The 19,879-nt window shown below is 43.6% G+C and overlaps 1 protein-coding gene across 1 annotated transcript in view; it reads left to right on the forward strand.

Annotated features, from left to right (window-relative positions):
* PRSS16 (serine protease 16) overlaps window positions 1–19,879 on the forward strand; it is a 38,222-nt gene that overhangs the window by 12,968 nt on the left and 5,375 nt on the right. The window contains exons 6-10 of the mRNA XM_077481018.1: window positions 4,087–4,164; window positions 5,834–5,881; window positions 8,976–9,239; window positions 12,041–12,182; window positions 12,279–12,458. Coding sequence (XP_077337144.1) covers window positions 4,087–4,164; window positions 5,834–5,881; window positions 8,976–9,239; window positions 12,041–12,182; window positions 12,279–12,458 — 712 coding nt within the window. The remainder of the gene's footprint in view (window positions 1–4,086; window positions 4,165–5,833; window positions 5,882–8,975; window positions 9,240–12,040; window positions 12,183–12,278; window positions 12,459–19,879) is intronic.

Raw genomic sequence — 19,879 nt, forward strand, 5'->3', positions numbered from 1 at the left:
CACTCCAGAGACCAGCTGGTAGGTTAGTTGATTAGAATGATGTGTGCACAAGTCTATTAATCCTTATTGCAGCCAATTATGGCAGACCCTGGTAACTAGGGATGCACTGATATCGAGTGTTTTGACGAGTACTCGCATTCATGAAAATATCCCCCATACTCAAAACCGAAAATGTTGCTGTGCGAATTGTGTCAATACAAAATGAATGGGTGTTAATCGCACTGCAAAGAATTGCATGCAATTTGAAAAGGAATGCGATTCCTGTCCAAATTGCATGCAGTTCTCCCACTGCTCCTGGGTGAGCCCAGGCTTGTCATAGTGATTTTGAGTCTAAGTTCACACAGGAGCGGTGAGGGAAACCTCCCTGCATGACAGGTTCCACCAGCTACAGCTTCTGATACAACTGTTGACATCTGCAGCTGGGTCTTTTCCTGCCTCTCACATGGCTTTGTTCTCCCCACATCTCCAGCAGTGCCCTCTCCCCCTAGCCTTCAATGGTTCGAGCCATCCAATAGACCATCTCGCTCGGTCCCGCTGTACCAGATTGCTAGACTAGACAGCTTCTGATTGTTCAGTGCCGTCCATGTAAAAGCTTTGATCAATTAGAATCCCTGTAGTCCGTACTGCCAGCACTGCAAGGAGAGGAGAGAAAGCCGCAGGGATTTCCGTTTTCCCGGACCAGAGGCTTTTCAGCGTCTGATAATGGTGGAACCCGGGGGGATGAGGAAGGGGGTCCAATGGAAGGATCGAGTCCCTGGAGGTCATGTAGGGAGGTCTCCCGCACCACTCCTGTGTGAACTTATCACTATGACAAGTGTAAAAGGGGAACCTTGCGCCAAACAGTAGTTAATAAACCTAATATACAGATGTACCTGCTCCCCAAAACAATGAAAGAATACTTTGCAATTGGAAGATGGGTGATAGGGGGCGCTGTGAAACGAATAATATGTGCCTTATCTTAAAACTGTGTTCCGCCCAAAAAAAAATAATTAAAAGCCAGCAGGTACACAGGCTGCAGCTACAGGCTTTTAACGATAGGACACTTACCTGTCCTGGAGTCCAGTGATGTCAGCACTGCAGCTGATGTTTCCATCAGCTGTCGGGTGCTCCCGCCGCCATTGCGGGTAAGGGTACCCGGCAGTGTAGCCTTACGACTTCACGCCGGGAACCCTACTGAGCATGCGCAAGGCCCCGCTCCTCTCTCCTACTGGCCCAGTGACGGGCAGAGGTGGAGGGAGGAGGAGGGAGCCCCGCGGTGATGTCACGGGCCGCAGCCCGGACTCCCAAAGTGGGAACAGGATACCTTCAAAGACGGATATCCTGTCCCCCCCCTCCACCTGAAAGGTGCCAATTTTGGCACCGGCTGGATAGAGGAGTTTTTTGGGTGGAATTCTGCTTTAAAGACCATATAACATGGCATAAAGTGACGTGCAAATGAGGTAACTACTACCTGCCTAAAAGTGCTATAGGACATAGATACTGTAAATCAATTCCAATATAAAGAGCAACAATCAATATACCAATGTGAGCTAATTTAATAATAAAAACATAAAAAAAGTGAGTCCATAATACAAGTTGATAGTGGCTTCTTGATGGCAGAGAAGAATTCCTTCACCGTTTTAACATAAAAACGACACCAAAAGTGCTCAGATATGAAAACTGCTCACCAGATGGATATGACCTCTTTAGTTAAAAAGATGGTCTGATGCACTGTAGGGAAATCCTATTGGGTACCCTTAGTTAAAGCGGAGGTCCACTCTAAAGTGGACCTTCCGCTCATCGGAACCCTGACAGTACAGGTATTCTGCACCCACTTCCGGGATAGCTCTCTGCGGAAAGGGGCGTAGATTACGCCCCTTTCCGCAAGTGCCCCGCTGCCTGCTGGGAAACGCACAGATCCCAGAGGCAGTGGGGACCGTCCTTATTGCGCAGCGCGGCTCGCGCATGCGCAGTAGGGAATCGGGAAATTAAGCCGAAAGGCTCCATTTCCTGATTCCCATACCCAAGATGGCGGCGGCAGCACCCGACAGACGATCTAGAGATCGGCTTCGGGTGCCGACATCGCGGGCACGCTGGACAGGTAAGTGTCACTATTTTAAAAGTCAGCAGCTGCAGTATTTGTAGCTGCTGGCTTTTAAAAAAAAAAAAAAACGCGGACTCCCGCTTTAATGGATGAAACCTCTGTGCTGTGTCCTCCTCTACTCCAAGAATGAAACTCAGTGGTTCTACCAACTGGGCACTATGCAGCCAGCCGTTATGAACATAGATTTAGACTTTTCTATGTTCATACCGGCTAGCTGCATAGTGCCCAGTTGGTAAAACCATTTCATTCTTGGAGGAGAGGAGGACACAGCACAGAGGTTTCATCCATTAAGGGTACCTAATGGGATCTCCCTACAGTGCATTAGACCGTCTGTAAAGAGGTCATATCCATCTGGTGAGCAGTTTTCATATCTGAGCGCTTTTGGTGTCCTTTTTTATGTTAACTGAAGGAATTCTTCTCTGCCATCAAAAAGCCACTATCAACTTGCTTTACTCACTTTTTTATGTTTTTATTATTATATCGCATTGGTATATTGATTGTACTTTATAATGGAATTGATTTATCTATGTCCTATAGCACTTTTTAGGCAGGTAGTAGTTACCTCATTTGCACTTTATTCCATGTTTTATGGTCTTTAAGATAGGGGGTGCTGTGCAACTATATGCTTTTATCACCCATCTTCCTATCACTATGACAAGCCTGGGTTCACACAGGAGTGGTGGGGAAAACCGCATGCGTTTCGGAGAGGAATCTCATTGCATTCCTGTTCAAATCACATGCAATTCTTTGCAGTGGGATTTGTGCCCATTCATTTTTTTTATGGGCGCAAATCCCACTACAAAGTATAGGTACTCTGTATCAGCAAGTACTTGCCAATTTAAAAGAAATAAATAAAAAAGGAATCAGTGAATACCCATTGGTAACACTTAGGTTGAGTGCCTCTGGTACACATTTCAGGTATGGAGCCACCAAAAGTAAGGTTAGAATTTCACCAGTGATCACAACACGGTAGTAGGGGTGGGATAGGGGTAAAAGGTCAGTATGTGATCAGAGCTGTAAATCGTCATATTTGTTCTAGCTCAGTAATGCAGAATGTTTAGAAGGATTAGCATGACAGACAGAAAACTAGTATGTTCAGAAACGGAGGTCACTGATGTCAGTTTGAGGTAGACTTGCTGGTTCAGTCTATTGTGAGCTAGTTTCACTTTTATTTCTTTTATAAATTGTTTGTTTTAGAGCAATGATTCTCAACCAGGATTCCGTGAAACCCTAAGGTTCCTCCAGAGGTTGCTAGGGGTTCCTTCAGCATTGGGCAATTTGTGCCTCTCAGACAAGTTCCCACTCACACCATTGATCTTTTTAGCTATCTGTAAGGAGGTAATTCTTCCCACTGACCATCACACTAATGTATCATGAGTTGTAGATTTCTAATTTTTAGCAGGGGTTCCCAGAGACTGGAGAACTATTTGAAAGGTTCCTCTATGCTGAAAAGGCTGAGAGGCTGGTTTAGAGGGTCAACCCATCCAAAAGTGTAAATTTTAAGATTAGTATCAGTGGATTAATTCTTTTGGAATCTTTTATGGATGTGTGCAGTGAGATTCTTGTGTGTTGATGTGCCTTTTGTAAGGGGAGCTATTGAAATTTTACCAATCCAATATTTTTGTAATTTTTTTTTTCCTGTACAATTCTGCCACATAATATAGCCAGGAGGTAGCCCCACCATTCAGAACCCACAGCTCTGCAATTTTCAATGTCAGCGCTTCCCTTTCAGCATGATCTGTGAAGGAGACTTATCCCATTGGTGAGGTCTTTCCTTTGCTCCCTTTAGGAAGACCACATTGGGCAGCGCAGGAGAAATTGATTTTGGCTTATCTTGGCACTTTTTTTTTTTTTTGCATGTTTTGGTTTGAATAAAGACAGATTTCTAGTAGTTATGTGAGCAGCATTTTAAAACATCTCAACGTTTTTTTAATAACTATATGTAAAGCCCAAGCTAGTCTTTTATATATTACTTGTGCAATGTTTTTGTTTTTTTGTTGCAGTTCCCGCACTTGGTTTATGCAGCTGTGGCCTCTTCTGCCCCCGTCAGAGCAGAGCTCAACTTCGTAGATTATAACAAGGTACTGAAACATCTTGGCAATGATTTAGTACAGGCTGATTCCATCCAAAACGATGCAAGTTGTTAGATAAATTGACTCAAGAATTGCCTAGGCTTGTGATTTTGCACTTGAACGTCATCTCTGTTAGCGAGATTATCTCTTGTGTTTATATGCTGCCTCTTTGCCTGTAAACACTCCCTATGGCCATCTACAAATGACCTTCAGCATGTGCAAGAGCAGTGTGTACCACAATTTTTTTCAATGTATTTGCAAAGCTTTCACCCAGCGCTGAGCAACTTTCCTAAAACCTTTTTAAGTGGCACTAAATCCTAAGGCTTCAAGCACACTGGATGTTTACAGCTGCTCCTAGGGGCATCTGGCGGTTCTTACTTCTGCCTCTAAACTCCCCTGCATGTTATCCTATGTGTCCATGCACACACAGGTTTATAGCAGAGTTTAGTGGCAGGAAAAAGAACACTGCCAGTGCATCTAGAGCAGCAGAGTTTTGGCAGAAAAAATGCTTGATGCTGCTAAATACGTCTAACGCAAGGTGCGTTTAGCACTTTACCATTTATTCATTTCAGTAGCCTGAATACATTTAAAATTCTGGCCAATTAAAAAAAAAAAAAACGTTCAAACGCCAAAGCTGCTAAACTCAAACTGGTTTGAAAAAACGCAGCTTAGGTGAATTTTTATTGCAGATTTTCTACTGTCAGGGGAAAACACATTTTACAATAAACAAGTGTGCATGAGACCTAATGTTAAAAAAAAAAATACAGACATTTAAGACCTGCAGTGTCTCTTCTAAAAAGATAAACCTACCTGCATACGTGGTCTTCTGTGGAATGCAGACTGAGCTGTGCCGTTACCATGTTCCGAGATAACTGCACTCTTACGCATGCATAGAAATTACATTATCCTGCACTGGCCCATCAAGATGCCGAAGACTGGCATGCAGAAGAAGCCAAAGAGACGATTTCGGTGCCAAGGAGGGACCTCATGGTGTCGGAAAGTTGAAGCAAAGGTGAGTATCGCTGAGTTGACTTCCACTTTAAGATAATTCAAATTGTAAAACAGCGAGTAAACCCTAAATGTTAAGGCTTCACAATGATAACAGTTTAAAGCTGAGTTGTTTTAAAAGTCAGCAGCTACAAGTACTGTGGCTGCTGATTTTTTTTTTTTTTTTATAACAAGGACACTTACCTGTCCAGGGAGCCCATGACATCGGCCCCCTGAGGCCAATTCGTCCGGTGGCTCGGGTGCAGGTGACACCATTAGAACTAAGGGAATCTGGCAGTGGAGCCTATGGTCTTCACAGCCGGTTTCCTACTGCGCATGTACGAGTCGCGCTGCACTTTTGTAAATGGCTAGCTTGTCTTGGTCACACGGGGGTCCCAAAATGCAGTGGGGGTGAAGGAGGAGGGCTCGCTGCAGAAGAGGACATGATGTCCTGCGCTGCGGCCGAGCTAGGATGGAAGTACACTTAGAATTTCAAAAAAGGTATGAAAGAATAAATAACATATCCAAAAACGAGGAGTGGTCTTTAGTTTAAGACCACCTTGTAAAAGTGGGTGGAACTCCTGCTTTAAGACTGAAGACCCAGATGATCACAGCTGCCCATTGTTTTGTTTTTTTTTGTTTTTTAAAGGAAATGGGTTCCATGGTATAAATCTTGTTTGTCTATTCACAGGTGGTGGCAGACAGCTTGGCAGACCCAGTCATTGGAGGATCTGAAAAGGTACAGTGAATGTGTAATCCTTCTATATTGTAACTCTGGACAGGGCTGCTAAAGGGGTAACACATACCCTCCTTTACAGGGCCCAGGCCCCCTTAGCAAAAGGAATGGGCACAGTTGCTGTAACCAATTCCCCTGTGGCCCTTCCTGCATTTAAAATGCTTTAGTTTGTGAATGACCAGGGAACTTGTACAGAGCACTTCCTATTCATTCACTTTGCAGCCGAGACTGCAGAGAAAGGATTGATAACTCTGGGTCCTCAATCTCTTTTGCTGTCCCAAAAGTGAGCTGTTAGGTGTCTGTTTAGATACCTGATTTTTACCAACCCCTATAGAGCTGATTAAAAAAAAAAGTAAAGAAAAAAAAAATTGAATTATAAATAAAATAAAACATAAAGGATAACTCCACCCTAGCAATAAAATCGCTACATCTACAGCCATCCATGATATAAGCCTAACATATCTAGCCCTATAAAGAAGAAATCAGTATACGCACCTTTTTTGAAGCCTGCGTGGTCTCCAGTGGTGGAAGCTCTGCAGAGGACACAACCGACCAAAGGCTGTGAAATGAATGAGGAGTGACTTCATCCATAGACTTGCTATAGGGTTTCCGTTGTCGGCTGTGTCCTCTGAACCCACCTCCACAGCAAAGCTGCTGCTGACAGCTCAGCGTGGGATTGAGTCCGATCTGCTTCTTAAAAGGTATGTATACTAATTTCTTCTTTTACAGGGTTGGATGTTAGTGTTAGATTGGGGATGTAGAGATTTTGGTGTTAGGGTGCACTTATCCTTTAAGGGCTCCTTCTCAAAGGTATTTGGGTTGCATGAATGAGTGGTATGTTTATGCTGCTGGAGATCCTGCTCCTTTTAAAGCATGTTATACAGCATAGTGCTTGTGCTCTGTCATTTGGCCCCCTGTAACACCTAAAAAATCTGGCTGATCCTGCCAGTTTCTACTCTTCCCTATGTAAACTGGCCACGATGTATCATGGTTGCTGAGCCCTGACACCGTGGTCAGTTTACATGCCTCCGCCATCCACGGCTGGTTAAAGCTTTTTTTTTTTTTTTTTTCTGCGTGCACCTGCTGTGTACACAAATGGAAATGCCATACAACGGTTAAAAAAAAAAAAAAATTGTAAATACTTTTCATATTTTTGTCTATTTTATAGCCTAAAAAAAAAACTGTTTATTAAAGCTGTATATGTTCTTACAGGAAAAAAAAAAAAGTAACGTGATTAGCTAGGTATATAATCCTAGCACTCTTGTCAATTTAACCCATTCACATTTCCATTGCTAAATTTGATCTGGGCTTCAAGCCATCGATGACTTGATACAAAAGCAGTCATTATGGAAGGGAATGCTTTTAAATATGTAAATTTAATATCAGAAAATGATTTTAAACAATGATATATAATATATCAAAATATGTACTCCCTAAAAATACACTTTACTGTTACTTTAAATGGTTTTACAGGAAAGGGGTGCCACCTAGTGGAGCAGTGGAACTGATCAAGGACTGCAGTGCAGTGTTAGCACAGCCTGACATAATTATTGGCATTCGTTTTAGCAGTATGCAGCAGAAAGTAAATTATCTGCTGAACTGTCTATGTTGCACCAAACGCTTGCCAGGGAGCACTTGGCAGCAACCTGTACCCAGCACTTCCTTTGGACAGTCCTATGTAATGATGGTAAAGGAAATACTACTGTAAAGTTTACTCCTTTAATTCATTAGCCCTTAAATGATCAAAGCAAGGTCCATAAAGACATGGATGAGTTACTTTTGGGTGGAGAAACTTGACTGGCTTGCACAGAGTCCTGACCTCAACCCAATAGAACACCTTTTGGGATGAATTAGAGGGGGGACTGCGAGCCAGGCCTTCTCGTCCAACATCAATGCCTGACCTCACAAATGGGCTTCTGGAAGAATGGTCAAACATTCCCATAGACCCACTCCTAAACCTTGTGGACAGCCTTCCCAGAAGAGTTGAAGCTGTTATAGCTGCAAAGGGTGGGCCAACTCAATATTGTACCCTACAGACTAAGACTGGAATGCCATTAAAATTCATGAGTGTTAAGGTGTCCTAATACTTTTGAAAATATAGTGTATGTGTGGATATATACAACACTGTGTAAATAATCAGTGGGTGTTAAAGTATCTAAACATTACTACTTACTAAAGCATTGTGTATAAAAACAGTGGCCTTTTTGCCATGAAATACGGTTTATCCTATTATTATTATAATTAATAATAATAATAATAATAATATTATTATAATTAATAATAATATTATTATTATAATAATATTATTATTATTATTTATTTTTCACTTTTTCGCATCTCGTGCTGCTGATCTTCTCCAGCCTTTCAGTCACTCCCTGTCTACATGCACATGCTTATTGCTCTGGACTGCCTTACTGGTGGACCATGCCTACGCATTGTGTGCTGGTCAGACCACTTGTGGTTTCCATCAGTGGTACATATTGCTATACATCGATCTTGGTGACAAGACAGGAGCAAATGTCACCCCATAGCAGCAAGTGTCTGAACAAGGATATTTATTGCAGGATGATTGGATTTTCTTTTAATGAAAACTGCATGTTTGTATCATTTTAAATGCTCTGTAACTAGTTGCACATAGTGGCAGTCATACTGGCACACTGTTTATAGGCTCTGCTTCCTGTTTAGTAATACCACAAGGTGAATTTGCTTAATTTGTGTTGTTTTTTTTGTTTTTAACCCAGCTATGCACGGTGCAAATTTCTTTCCTGCAACCACGCTCCTCCGGGAGAAGACAGTGATTGTCGCTAGCAGCTGCTATAGCCGCTAGCAATAATCGCATGTAAATCCACCAGGCTGGTTGTACCCAAGTTGATTGATCAGCTTAGTAAATGTAGCCTGCCCATACACTGTTCGAATCTTGGCCTTTTCCTGGTGAATTGGCCAAGATTTGAACTGTGTATGGCCTGCCTTAGTGAAAGTCAGTGGGGTCAGTTTTATATAGATGGTTAGTTTTTAATCAGATTACGAGGCTATGATTGTAGGATTTCATTGCATCGTGTGTGGCCATCCTGAAAGCAATGCCTTGCTCTCTCTGCAGTGTCTGGACAAAGTGAAGGACAGTTTCCGAGTAGTGGAGTCTCTTCTCAAAGCAGGAAATATTACTCAGCTAGAGAAAGATTTCTTCTCCTGTGCTCCTCTCCAGCCACCTGATGACTACACCGAGTTTGTCAGTAATCTGGCTGACATCTTTATGGGCGCTGTGCAGTACAATAATGAAGTGCCAAGTAGTGATGTCAGGAAAATCTGCGAGCAAATGATCTCAGCAGGCTCTACCTATGAAGGACTGAAAGCTGTAAACTCGGTGAGTACTGCTTTAATTGCTTTGACAATGGCAGGTAGTGACCACCAGGCACAAGAATTTCCATATATCTGTACAGACCCAATGCCATTTCGGTAGGATTTACAGAGCTTTTGTATGGTTCTAAATAACCTGAAACATAAACTGATTGTTGATGTAACTGCAAAGACAACTTTGTCCCGGACAGTTTTGGCATTCCTTTCCTACATGTAAAAATCTCTAAATTCATTTTTTTTTTTTTTCGCTAGGAAACTACTTGGAGCCTTCAAACTTTATATACACTGAGCAAAATTATAAATGCAACACTTTTGTGCTTGCCCCTATTTATCATGAGCTGTTCTCAACCTTTCTAGTTCCGTGACCCCTTGATAAAATTTCCCAAGTTGTGGGGACCCCTAGCAGTAAAATTTATTTTTGTAGCGTGGGTTGCCAGCACTCAAGGCAAGGCAAGACAAGTCATTTATGCCCCTAACCCACGGACATTTAGTGCCCCCTGAGTCCCTTCCACTCCTACAGTATTAAAACCCCTTATGGTACATTTTAGGATGCACCACACTTATTTTTTTTTTTTTCTCTTTCTTTCTCTTTCATCTCTCTCTATGCTAATTTCTTTTTTAATTAATTAACTTAATTTTTTTCCCTATCCCTCTGTAGCTGTTTTCTTGTGTATTATTGTTTTATTTTTTTTTTGTTTCCTTTTCTCTTATTTTTTTTTCTCCACTTTTTTTTTTTTTTGTCCCCCCCCCCTCTTTTCCTCTCCCTTCCATGTATTCTCTATTTTTATTCCTTCTCTTGCTCCTTGGTGGGGGGAGTTGGGATCAGTGGCAGTGCTGGGGGGAGTTCTGATCAGCCAACTTAGGTGCACTTGATCAAGGTCATCTACTGATCTGAGAACTGCAGTGGAGACTTTTAATGGTAACTATAATTAGAGGTAGTGTTACTCGCTGTGGCTCTGGCTTCACTGTGTCTCTGACCTTGGTGGTGCCTCCTAGCGGTGACACCTAAGCCGAAATCAGGAGATGGGGTCTCCTCCAGCCCCTCTCACTTCACATTCTTCGCCAGTCAGCTGACCTATAGTCTCTGCCCCTCGGCCATGTCCTGAACTGAATGGGCAGCTGCGAAGAGGCTGAGTGGGTGGTCGCAGGCTCCAGGGACAGCCCTGCTGGGCGGCCGCAAAAAGGCTGGGAGAGCGGTGCGGGCTTCAGGAACATCCCAGAATTTGGTGACCCATGGCAAACCATCATTCGACCCCCCCCCCAGGTTGAGAACCACGGATCTACAATTTTTTTATTTTTTTTTTCTACACAAAAGGCCTATTTCTCTCAAATGTTGTTCACAAATCTGTATTAGTGAGCACTTCTCCTTTGCCGAAATAATCCATCCATCTCACAGGTGTGATATATCAAGATGTGCCTTAGGTATGCCTTGGGCTCAAAAGGCCACTCCTAAAATGTGCAGTTTTATCACACAGCACAATGCTACAGATGTTGCAAGTTTTGAGGGAGCGTATAATTGCGTTTTATAATTTTGCTCAGTGTTTATTCTTTAGCAGAGTCGCTAGAGAATAAAATGGTGAGTGTTGCATATTTTTATGTCACATATTTGAACAGGGGCTTTTCAAATGCAATTTTTAACAAAACAATACACTTTTTAATAAATTTTATTGAACAAAAGGACAATATAATACCCAGTTGTTTGGCAAAATATAAAATATGATGTTATGCTCAGTGAATAGATCATGCTTTAAAATTGCGTACGCTTGTGGAACAGAGCTAAACGAGGGTACCTAAAAATCTCCATAGTCAACGTTTTAAAAGCCTTTACAGGTTACCAGTTTAGAGTTATAGAAGAGGTCTGGCACTAGAATTATTGCTCTTGCTCTGACGCTTGCGGTGATATCTCACATGTGTGGTGCAATCACCACGTGCACATGGAGATTGGGATGGGGGCAACCTGGATATATTATTACATGCAGAACCAATGTTTGAACACTCCATCAGTCATATAGAATTGTGTGGTGGAGAAAGATCAGGCCTAGCAACCTCCATCAACACCTTAGCTCATTTGATTTACAACTATTTTTATGGTTGTACTGTAGGTCTGTAATGTGCAACAAATCTACTCTTCTACACCATCCAACAACCCTATTACTACCAACATCACCATTTCCAGATCTTGCATGGCAATGGCCAGAACTGGTAGCCACAGCACTAATGTGGTGCCATCATCTTCAATCCATTTAGGACATGTTTCTGAACAAATAAAAATGTGAACAAACGCTGTCCCCACCTCCCTGGTCCCTACTGCACTTACCTCTGGGGATGTTAAGCTGTCAGTGCTCATGCAGTCGGTGCAGCGATCCAGGGATTTGAAATCCCAGCTCTTCCATCTTGGAGATGTTGCAGGGAGCCCAGATGGATCAGAGCAATTCCAACCAGAATTGCTTTGATCTGTCTGGGAAGCTCTGCAGAGAAAAGAAGAGCAGGGATTTCAAATCCTTACCACTGCATTGGCTGCATGAGCATGGACAGCTAAGCAGCCACAGAGGTAAGTGCATCATGGATTTGGGGGGGGGATGGGTTAAAGTGTGTTCACCTTTTATTTATTTTTTTTTATTTTTATTTATTTTTTCATTGGGTGAATTTACACTTTAATTATGAGAGATGGGTAAACGCCTATCCCATGCTACCCCTTTAAGGGAATGGAAGAAATTGCCCTGGGCTATTTTATAAAAACAGAGAAAAACTGTTCAGGTGGTCTATTTGATACTTGAAGGATAACTGTAGGGATCTTAACTTTTCCAGATCTACATGGAATCCATGGGGCTGAAGTGTGTGGAAAACTCCCATGAGAAAACATTATCAGACTTGAGAAAGACGGAGCTGGATCCAGTGGGGGTTGGGGAGCGCCAATGGTATTACCAAACATGCACAGAATTTGGATACTGTAAGTGCTGAGCTCTAATGTACACAAAACGTAATTGATTGTATCTTTCTGTAGTCAATGTATGTGTTTCATTGTATCTCTCCTTATCTCACACAGATCAGACCTGTGAACGTGCTTCTTGTCCTTTCTCTCCTCGAATAACTCTTCAGTCCCAGCTGGAGCTCTGCACAAAGGTCTTCCAGATAACGACAGAGTCCGTCTTCCAAGCTGTCCAGTTCACCAATGAATTTTATGGAGCCGATCACCCAAAATCCAGCCGGATAATCTTTGTTAACGGTATTTAAATTTTAAGATTAAGCATGATCTAACTTAAATCCAAAATTTTCACCTTTTTTTGATGGGAAGAAAAGCAGACCTCTCTAGGTTAAAAAATCCCCCATTAGTACACCCCTCCCCACAAAATATTAACCTCTAGAGATCCGCGCTATAGCCGAATGACGGCTACAGCGCGGACCTGCTTTGCTGGGACTACGTCTATTGACGTCGTCCTGTGCCCGAGCGGCCTGCGCGCCCCCTGAGGGGCGCGAGCTCTGTGATCGGCGATTCTATGAGACTCGCCTGATCACGGATCTGAGCAAGGGGTCGATCCTGACCCCTTACCACGTGATCAGCTGTCAGCCAATGACAGCTGATCATATGACAAAACAGAGCCGGTAATCGGCTATTTTTCCTCGCGAGGAAAAAAAAAAAAGCCGATCACCAGCGGCCGTGATCGGGACATCAGTCCCGATCACCGGCGGCCGGATCAGTGCCCACCTGCCCCCTGACAGTGCCCACAATCTGCCTCAACAACAGTGCTGCATCCCAGTGCCCATCGGTGCCACCTTAACTGTGCCACCTCTTAGTGCCCAAACATGATTTATTTTTTTTATTTTGCATCTTTTTTTGTTTGTTTAGCAAAAAATAAAACTCCCAGCTGTAATTAAATACCACCAAAAGAAAGCTCTATTTGTGGGGAAAAAAATTATAAAAATGTAATTTGGGTACAGTGTTGTATGACCGCGCAATTGTCATTCAAAGTGCATCAGCGCTGAAAGCTAAAAATTGGTCTGGGCAGGAGGGGGGTTTAAAGTGGAGGGCCACCCTGAAAAAAAAAAAAAATATTAAAAATGACAAAAAAATCAAAAAAAAAAAATTAATTTATTTTTTATTTTTTTTACTTACCAGAAGTGCCTGTTGCTAGGCGGAGATCTTCTTTCTTCTCTCCTCCGTGCGGCGTCTTCTGGGAACTGTGTGTTCCAGAACACAGCGCGTCCCATTCACAAAGCGCTGCGTGACTCGCGCATGCGCAGTAGGAAACGGGCAGTGAAGCCGTAAGGCTCCACTGCCTGTTTCCCTTACAAGGAATGGCGGCACCGAGAGCCGAGGGACGGGTCGGCCTCGGGCAGCCGACATCGTGGGCGCCCTGGACAGGTAAGTGGGCTGATTAAGTCAGCAGCTGAAGTGTTTGCAGCTGCTGACTTTTTTTTTTTAAACGGCCCTCCTCTTTAAGTGCCCAGTAAGCAAGTGGTTAAACAGTTATTACATTTGTGAAATTCTTTATTAAAGAGAAAAGTCCAATTGAATTTTTCAGGAAGTTGGCTCTTGTATTCAAAAAATGGATCATGTATTCTGCCAAGGAGGATCTGTGATTGCATCATATCCTCTCCTCTGTCTCTACAGTCTACTACACCATAATTAAACTACATTTCCCATGAATCCTTGGAATTAGACTGAATGTGGGTGGGTACATTAGGCCTGTACATGTTAATGTGAACCAAGCCCACTTCAGAATAAATCGCACCCCTCATTCTGCAGCCAGCCACGCTACTCAGTAACACACAGCATGTCCCCCTCCAGCCAAGGAGATAAACATATATTTCCCTTACTTGCTTTATGTAATATTACTGAACTGTAGACACCTGCCCATAATGATATTATACATACTGTACTCTGCTATAATTCAGTATAAATATTCCTCCTCATGCAGCTTTGAGATCTTTCTAAATCAGTGCTTGTATGGTGCATGTGAGGACATCTTTAGCCACACCACAGAAAGAAAGAGCCGGGCTATGATGCTTTACATTAGCATGTGGCACAAGTGTAGCAAAGTCCCGGGCCTCTTCAGGCCTAATGGTGACCTCCAGAGTTAGGGACAGCTGACATCCCTCTGTGTAGAGTGGGTTATGAGGCATGGTGGGTGTAATGTAGGGTGGGTTTATGGGCGCCAGATACTTGAATGCAAAGATTTCTTGTCTCTTAAACAGAACTGTGGGTGAGAGGGTTAGGGCCAGGACACCCTTTAGTAGATGCAATGTTAATTGGCAGACTCTGAGACTTCTATAAGTAGACGGCCATGCACGGAAAGGTATCCAGCCAGACACCACATCTGCATCAGTAGGAACGCTGTCTCCTATGGCAAAAGTCTTGTAACAGTTTCTAACAAAGGTTGCAATGAACTCTTTCACTTCTTATACAATCTTCTATTGTAGAACTTCACTCCGCAGAGCTCTGTCTTTCAGTAGACTTACTGATCCACTGTCACTGGATCCCCTGAGCTCTGCTAATCTAGCACTAAGTATCTTCCTTAAGCGTCACCTCCGCTTCACCGCTTGGTCCCTGGTTGGTACTCGGATACTCCTCAAGCTTCACCCTTGCTGGCATATTAGGTCCCTGGCTTGGCACACCACAAGTGTCACCTCTGCTGTCCCGCTGGGTCCCTGACTTGGCACTTGCTGATGCTTTATCACATATTCACCGTCCCCGGTTGGCGGGAAGTCTGCTCTGGTACTGGCCTTGGCTTACTCGCTCACAGTGGTCTCTGGTAACAAGGTGGATGGCCCTTTAGTGGCAACGACTTCCCCTCTACCTCCGACCACGACAGGTTCCCTGGCCTGGCGGAACCGTTACTTCTGGTTGGACTACAAGCCCGCAGTCCATACCCAGCACTACTTCTGGATAGGCTCTCTGATAGCCTAGCAGCCAGATGTCCCTGGGATAGGCCTTAGGTTTCTGGCCTAGCCGCCCGGGGTAATACGACACATGTCCACCCAGACACCCATCCAGGTGGCACAGAACCCCAATCACCTGACTCCACCCAAATAAATAGACTCTCCCAGCAGTCCAAAGGACCCAAGAAAATCTCTGCCCATTGGCTGAGACACCCCATTCATTCCTAATCTGTCTTTTATCTAATGTCACCAGATACCCAGCCATCTAGTGACAGAAGAGAGAAGTGCAGCAAATCCAGAATTGGGGTGAAATCAACCGACCTCCTATAAATTGGCCAAGGCCAGTATCACTTGGCAAATACATTTATTACTAACCCTGCCTAAACATCAGGGTGCTACACAAGTAAATGTTGGCATGAGAAAAAAAAAACATAAAAGTGCAGTGCTGCCTTACTAATCAGTAACACAATAATGGTGGAACCCTCTAATGTATGGCAATTTCAGTAAACTTCAATGCTACCACATTACCGGCCCCTGTGATATGTAACATCACACTGATATAAGACGTTAAAAATGAATGCAAACTTTGCAGGGATGGTGGAAACCCCTCCTACAGTGGACAGTGTCAGTAAAGCAGTGGATGGTGTCCACTGCTTATCAGTGCCCCTATGTGTAGCCTTATCAGTGCCCAGCAGTGCTGCCTTATCAGTTCAGCTTTCCAGTGCCCATAAGTGCAGCTTTATCAGTGACCATCAGTGCAGAGTAGGGTTCAATGACAGAAATCATTTGCATGACAGAGCGGAGACCTTGGGCTGTGACAGGTGTTGTATGTGAAAACACAGATCGCTGTAACTTCCTGCCTCGCATACCGGCATTATGAAAGGCAGCGCAGCACACACTGTTCCAATGCTGGTACGGGAGGCGGGAAGTTGCATCGATTTTTCGCATGCATATTACACCTATATTCAGACATTCACAAATGCACCGGCCTCCACTCTCCTCTGAATCCCCTCTGATCACCCATTTTGACAGCTAGTAGGACATCTGTCCACCCGACCACATCAATTATTTACAGCGTGAATGGGAAAACTACAAGTACCAACAGCCTTTCTGGCTGTCAGCTTGTAGTTCTCAAAGAACTGCCAGGGCACTGTTTAGCGTTCTGGTAGTTCATTGATTGTTCCTGTCAGTGTGAAACTGCCTGCCTATAAAATGTACGGGCAGACAGCTAACACCGAAAGTCTACAGGAGCCCTGCATGGCACCAGCGATATGCTGATTGCTGGTGCAATGCTTTCTAGGCTCCTAAAACACAAAAATAATAAATGCAAATTTTTTTTTTTACCTGCAAAAAATGGTACATTTATTATTTTTGCTTTAACTCTGTATACTGCAAGGATTTTACCAGATGCTCATCTGTTTTTTTTTTTTTTTTTTTTTTTTTTTTTTGTGGATATTTAGGCAGGCCATGCCTAAAATGCATGCTCAGTGGTAGTTTCTGCCTTTATTATAATCGGTAATAATATATAATACAATAAGGGCATTGCTGGGAAATGCCTGCGCCTGTTATTTGGCGTTCAGTTTCTGGGAGAAGCAGCAAGCGGGGATGAGCATTTTGCCAAATCTTGCTGTACTGGTATCAGTTTATAGAACATGATTAAGCGTATTCAAAGAAAATTACATTTTTGGTAACAGAAATTTGCTAAATAGTTTTATGTTGTACACTGCCTATCTTGTGTTTATAGTAACAAATACCAACTTTTAGTCCTGGTTCACATTGATGCTTTTTGACATGCGATTTGACATGTCAAATCGGCGGCAATTTCTGGCCGTAATCGGTGCGATGCTGCATTTGCGGAGCTGCACCTATTTCACAAAAGTAGTTTCTGTATTACGTTTTGCATTTTTCGGGACTGACATGCGGGAGTGAAATCGCACAGCTTCATTCCTGCAGCTCAGTGTGAATCGTGGCTTAAGCAGGATCAGGCTCCTTCTGTTTACTTTTGCTTCCTGATTTCAATTACTGTGTGGCAAAGGACCTGTGAGATAGTTTCTGACTGGCTGCTCAGACAGATCCCACCTGGATATATTCATAACACCAGCAAGCTGAGCAATGTGTTCAGACACAAAAATCAGCACTATAGCGATATACACTCACCGTCCCCTTTTATTAGATACACCTTGCTAGTACCGGGTTGGACCCCCTTTTTCCTTCAGAACTGCCTTAGCAATTTGTGTTACCAAGCAATTGAACAATTGTACCTAATAATGTGGCCGGTGAGTTTACTACAGAAAGAGCTTGTTGAAATAGCATTACATGCTATACATTAAATGATTTTTACATTTAGTTATGAGCAGTCTTTTAAACTCGCTCTCTTGCTGCCCAGACCCTGCATTGACAGCCTGCCCCTCCTCCCCCCACGGACCAGAGAGGAAAGAGAGATGGAGAGAGAGAGCAGGATCTTCTCCTCCCGCCCGTGACAATATTCCAATCCCCGGCAGCTCCGTGCCTTGCAAAGGGAAAGTCCAACAGCCAGGGGATAGATAGTGGAGGAAAGGCCAGCATGTACCATGGATGCTGCACCCTCCATAGGGGATTCACAGCTCTTCACGACTTGCTTCATAATCAAACATCTCAGTAATTGAAAAGAAAGCACCACACAGGTGGGTCAGTGACTGCGGGCACTGAATATAGTGTGTTGTCTCCTCCAGAGCCCCTCTACCAACACAGCAGCCCCCTGGGGGTTTCCCTGGTATGGTGCACTAAAAGCCCCAGCATGCTTTGCCAGCCTATGTGTATGTATAGCACAGGCTAGTAGGCCTTGCTGCTGACCACAGTGACGGAACTCCAGGGCCCAAGCCTCCATCTATGGTGAATGAAGTGTCCCTCCCTTCCTCTCCTTATCTTGCTAGCCTTTGAGCTCACTAATGTAAGGGAGAGCTCTGTGGACTGTAATGTAAAGTGGGACTCTGATGTACAGTGCCTTGCGAAAGTATTCGGCCCCCTTGAACTTATCAACCTTTTGCCACATTTCAGGCTTCAAACATAAAGATATAAAAATTGTATTTTTTGTGAAGAATCACCAACAAGTGGGACACAATTCTATTGATTTTTTTTTTAAAACTTTTTTAACTAATAGAAAAATGAAAAGTGGGGCGTGCAAAATTATTCGGCCCCCTTGCATTAATACTTTGTAGAGCCACCTTTTGCTGCGATTACAGCTGCAAGTGGCTTGGGGTATGTCTCTATCAGTTTTGCACATCGAGAGACTGAAATTCTTGCCCATTCTTCCTTGCAAAACAGCTCGAGCTCAGTGAGGTTGGATGGAGAGCGTTTGTGAACAGCAGTTTTCAGCTCTTTCCACGGATTTTCGATTGGATTCAGGTCTGGACTTTGACTTGGCCATTCTAACACCTGGATACGTTTATTTGTGAACCATTCCTTTGTAGATTTTGCTGTATGTTTGGGATCATTGTCTTGTTGGAAGATAAATCTCCGTCCCAGTTTCAGGTCTTTTGCAGACTCCAACAGGTTTTCATCCAGAATGGTCCTGTATTTGGCTGCATCCATCTTCCCTGTCCCTGCTGAAGAAAAGCAGGCCCAAACCATGATGCTGCCACCACCATGTTTGACAGTGGGGATGGTGTGTTGAGGGTGAAGAGCTGTGTTGCTTTTACGCCAAACATATCGTTTTGCATTGTGGGCAAAAAGTTAGATTTTGGTTTCATGTGACCAGAGCACCTTCTTCCACATGTTTGGTGTATCTCCCAGGTGGCTTGTGGCAAACTTTAGACGAGACTTTTTATGGATATCTTTGAGAAATGGCTTTCTTCTTGCCACTCTTCCATAAAGGCCAGATTTGTGCAGTGTACGACTAATTGTTGTCCTATGGACAGACTCTCCCACCTCAGCTGTAGTTCTCTGCAGTTCATCCAGAGTGATCATGGGCCTCTTGGTTGCATCTCTGATCAGTCTTCTCCTTGTCTGAGCTGAAAGTTTAGAGGGACGGCCAGGTCTTGGTAGATTTGCAGTGGTCTGATACTCCTTCCATTTCAAAATGATCGCTTGCACACTGCTCCTTGGGATGTTTAAAGCTTGGGAAATCTTTTTGTATCCAAATCCGGCTTTAAACTTCTCCAACAGTATTGCGGACCTGCCTGGTGTGTTCCTTGGTCTTCATGATGCTCTCTGCGCTTTCAACAGAACCCTGAGACTATCACAGAGCAGGTGCATTTATACAGAGACTTGATTACACACAGGTGGATTCTATTTATCACCATCAGTCATTTAGGACAACATTGGATCATTCAGAGATCCTCGCTGAACTTCTGGAGTGAGTTTGCTGCACTGAAAGTAAAGGGGCCGCATCATTTTGCACGCACCACTTTTCAATTTTTTTTTTATTTGCTAAAAAAGTTTAAATTATCCAATAGATTTCGTTCCACTTCACAATTGTGTCCCACTTGTTGGTGATTCTTCACAAAAAATTTTAATTTTATATCTTTGTTTGAAGCCTGAAATGTGGCAAAAGGTTGAAAAGTTCAAGGGGGCCGAATACTTTCGCAAGGCACTGTAAGTGGGGCTTTGGTGAGCAGAGCCCCCCTTACATCAGGATTTCCAGAGCACCCTTTACATTACAATCCACAGAGCTCCCCCTTAGGGCCCTTTCACATGGGCAGACTCTGCCAAGCAGATTTGCCCGCTCAGCGGGAACAATGATGTAAGTGGGGGGGATCCAGTTACTAGAGAACCCCTTATATCAGAGTC

The sequence above is a fragment of the Lithobates pipiens genome, unplaced genomic scaffold (assembly GCF_037356315.1).
Source record: "Lithobates pipiens isolate NorthernLeopardFrog02 unplaced genomic scaffold, aLitPip1_a1.2 Scaffold_1, whole genome shotgun sequence".
Classification (NCBI taxonomy): domain Eukaryota; kingdom Metazoa; phylum Chordata; class Amphibia; order Anura; family Ranidae; genus Lithobates; species Lithobates pipiens.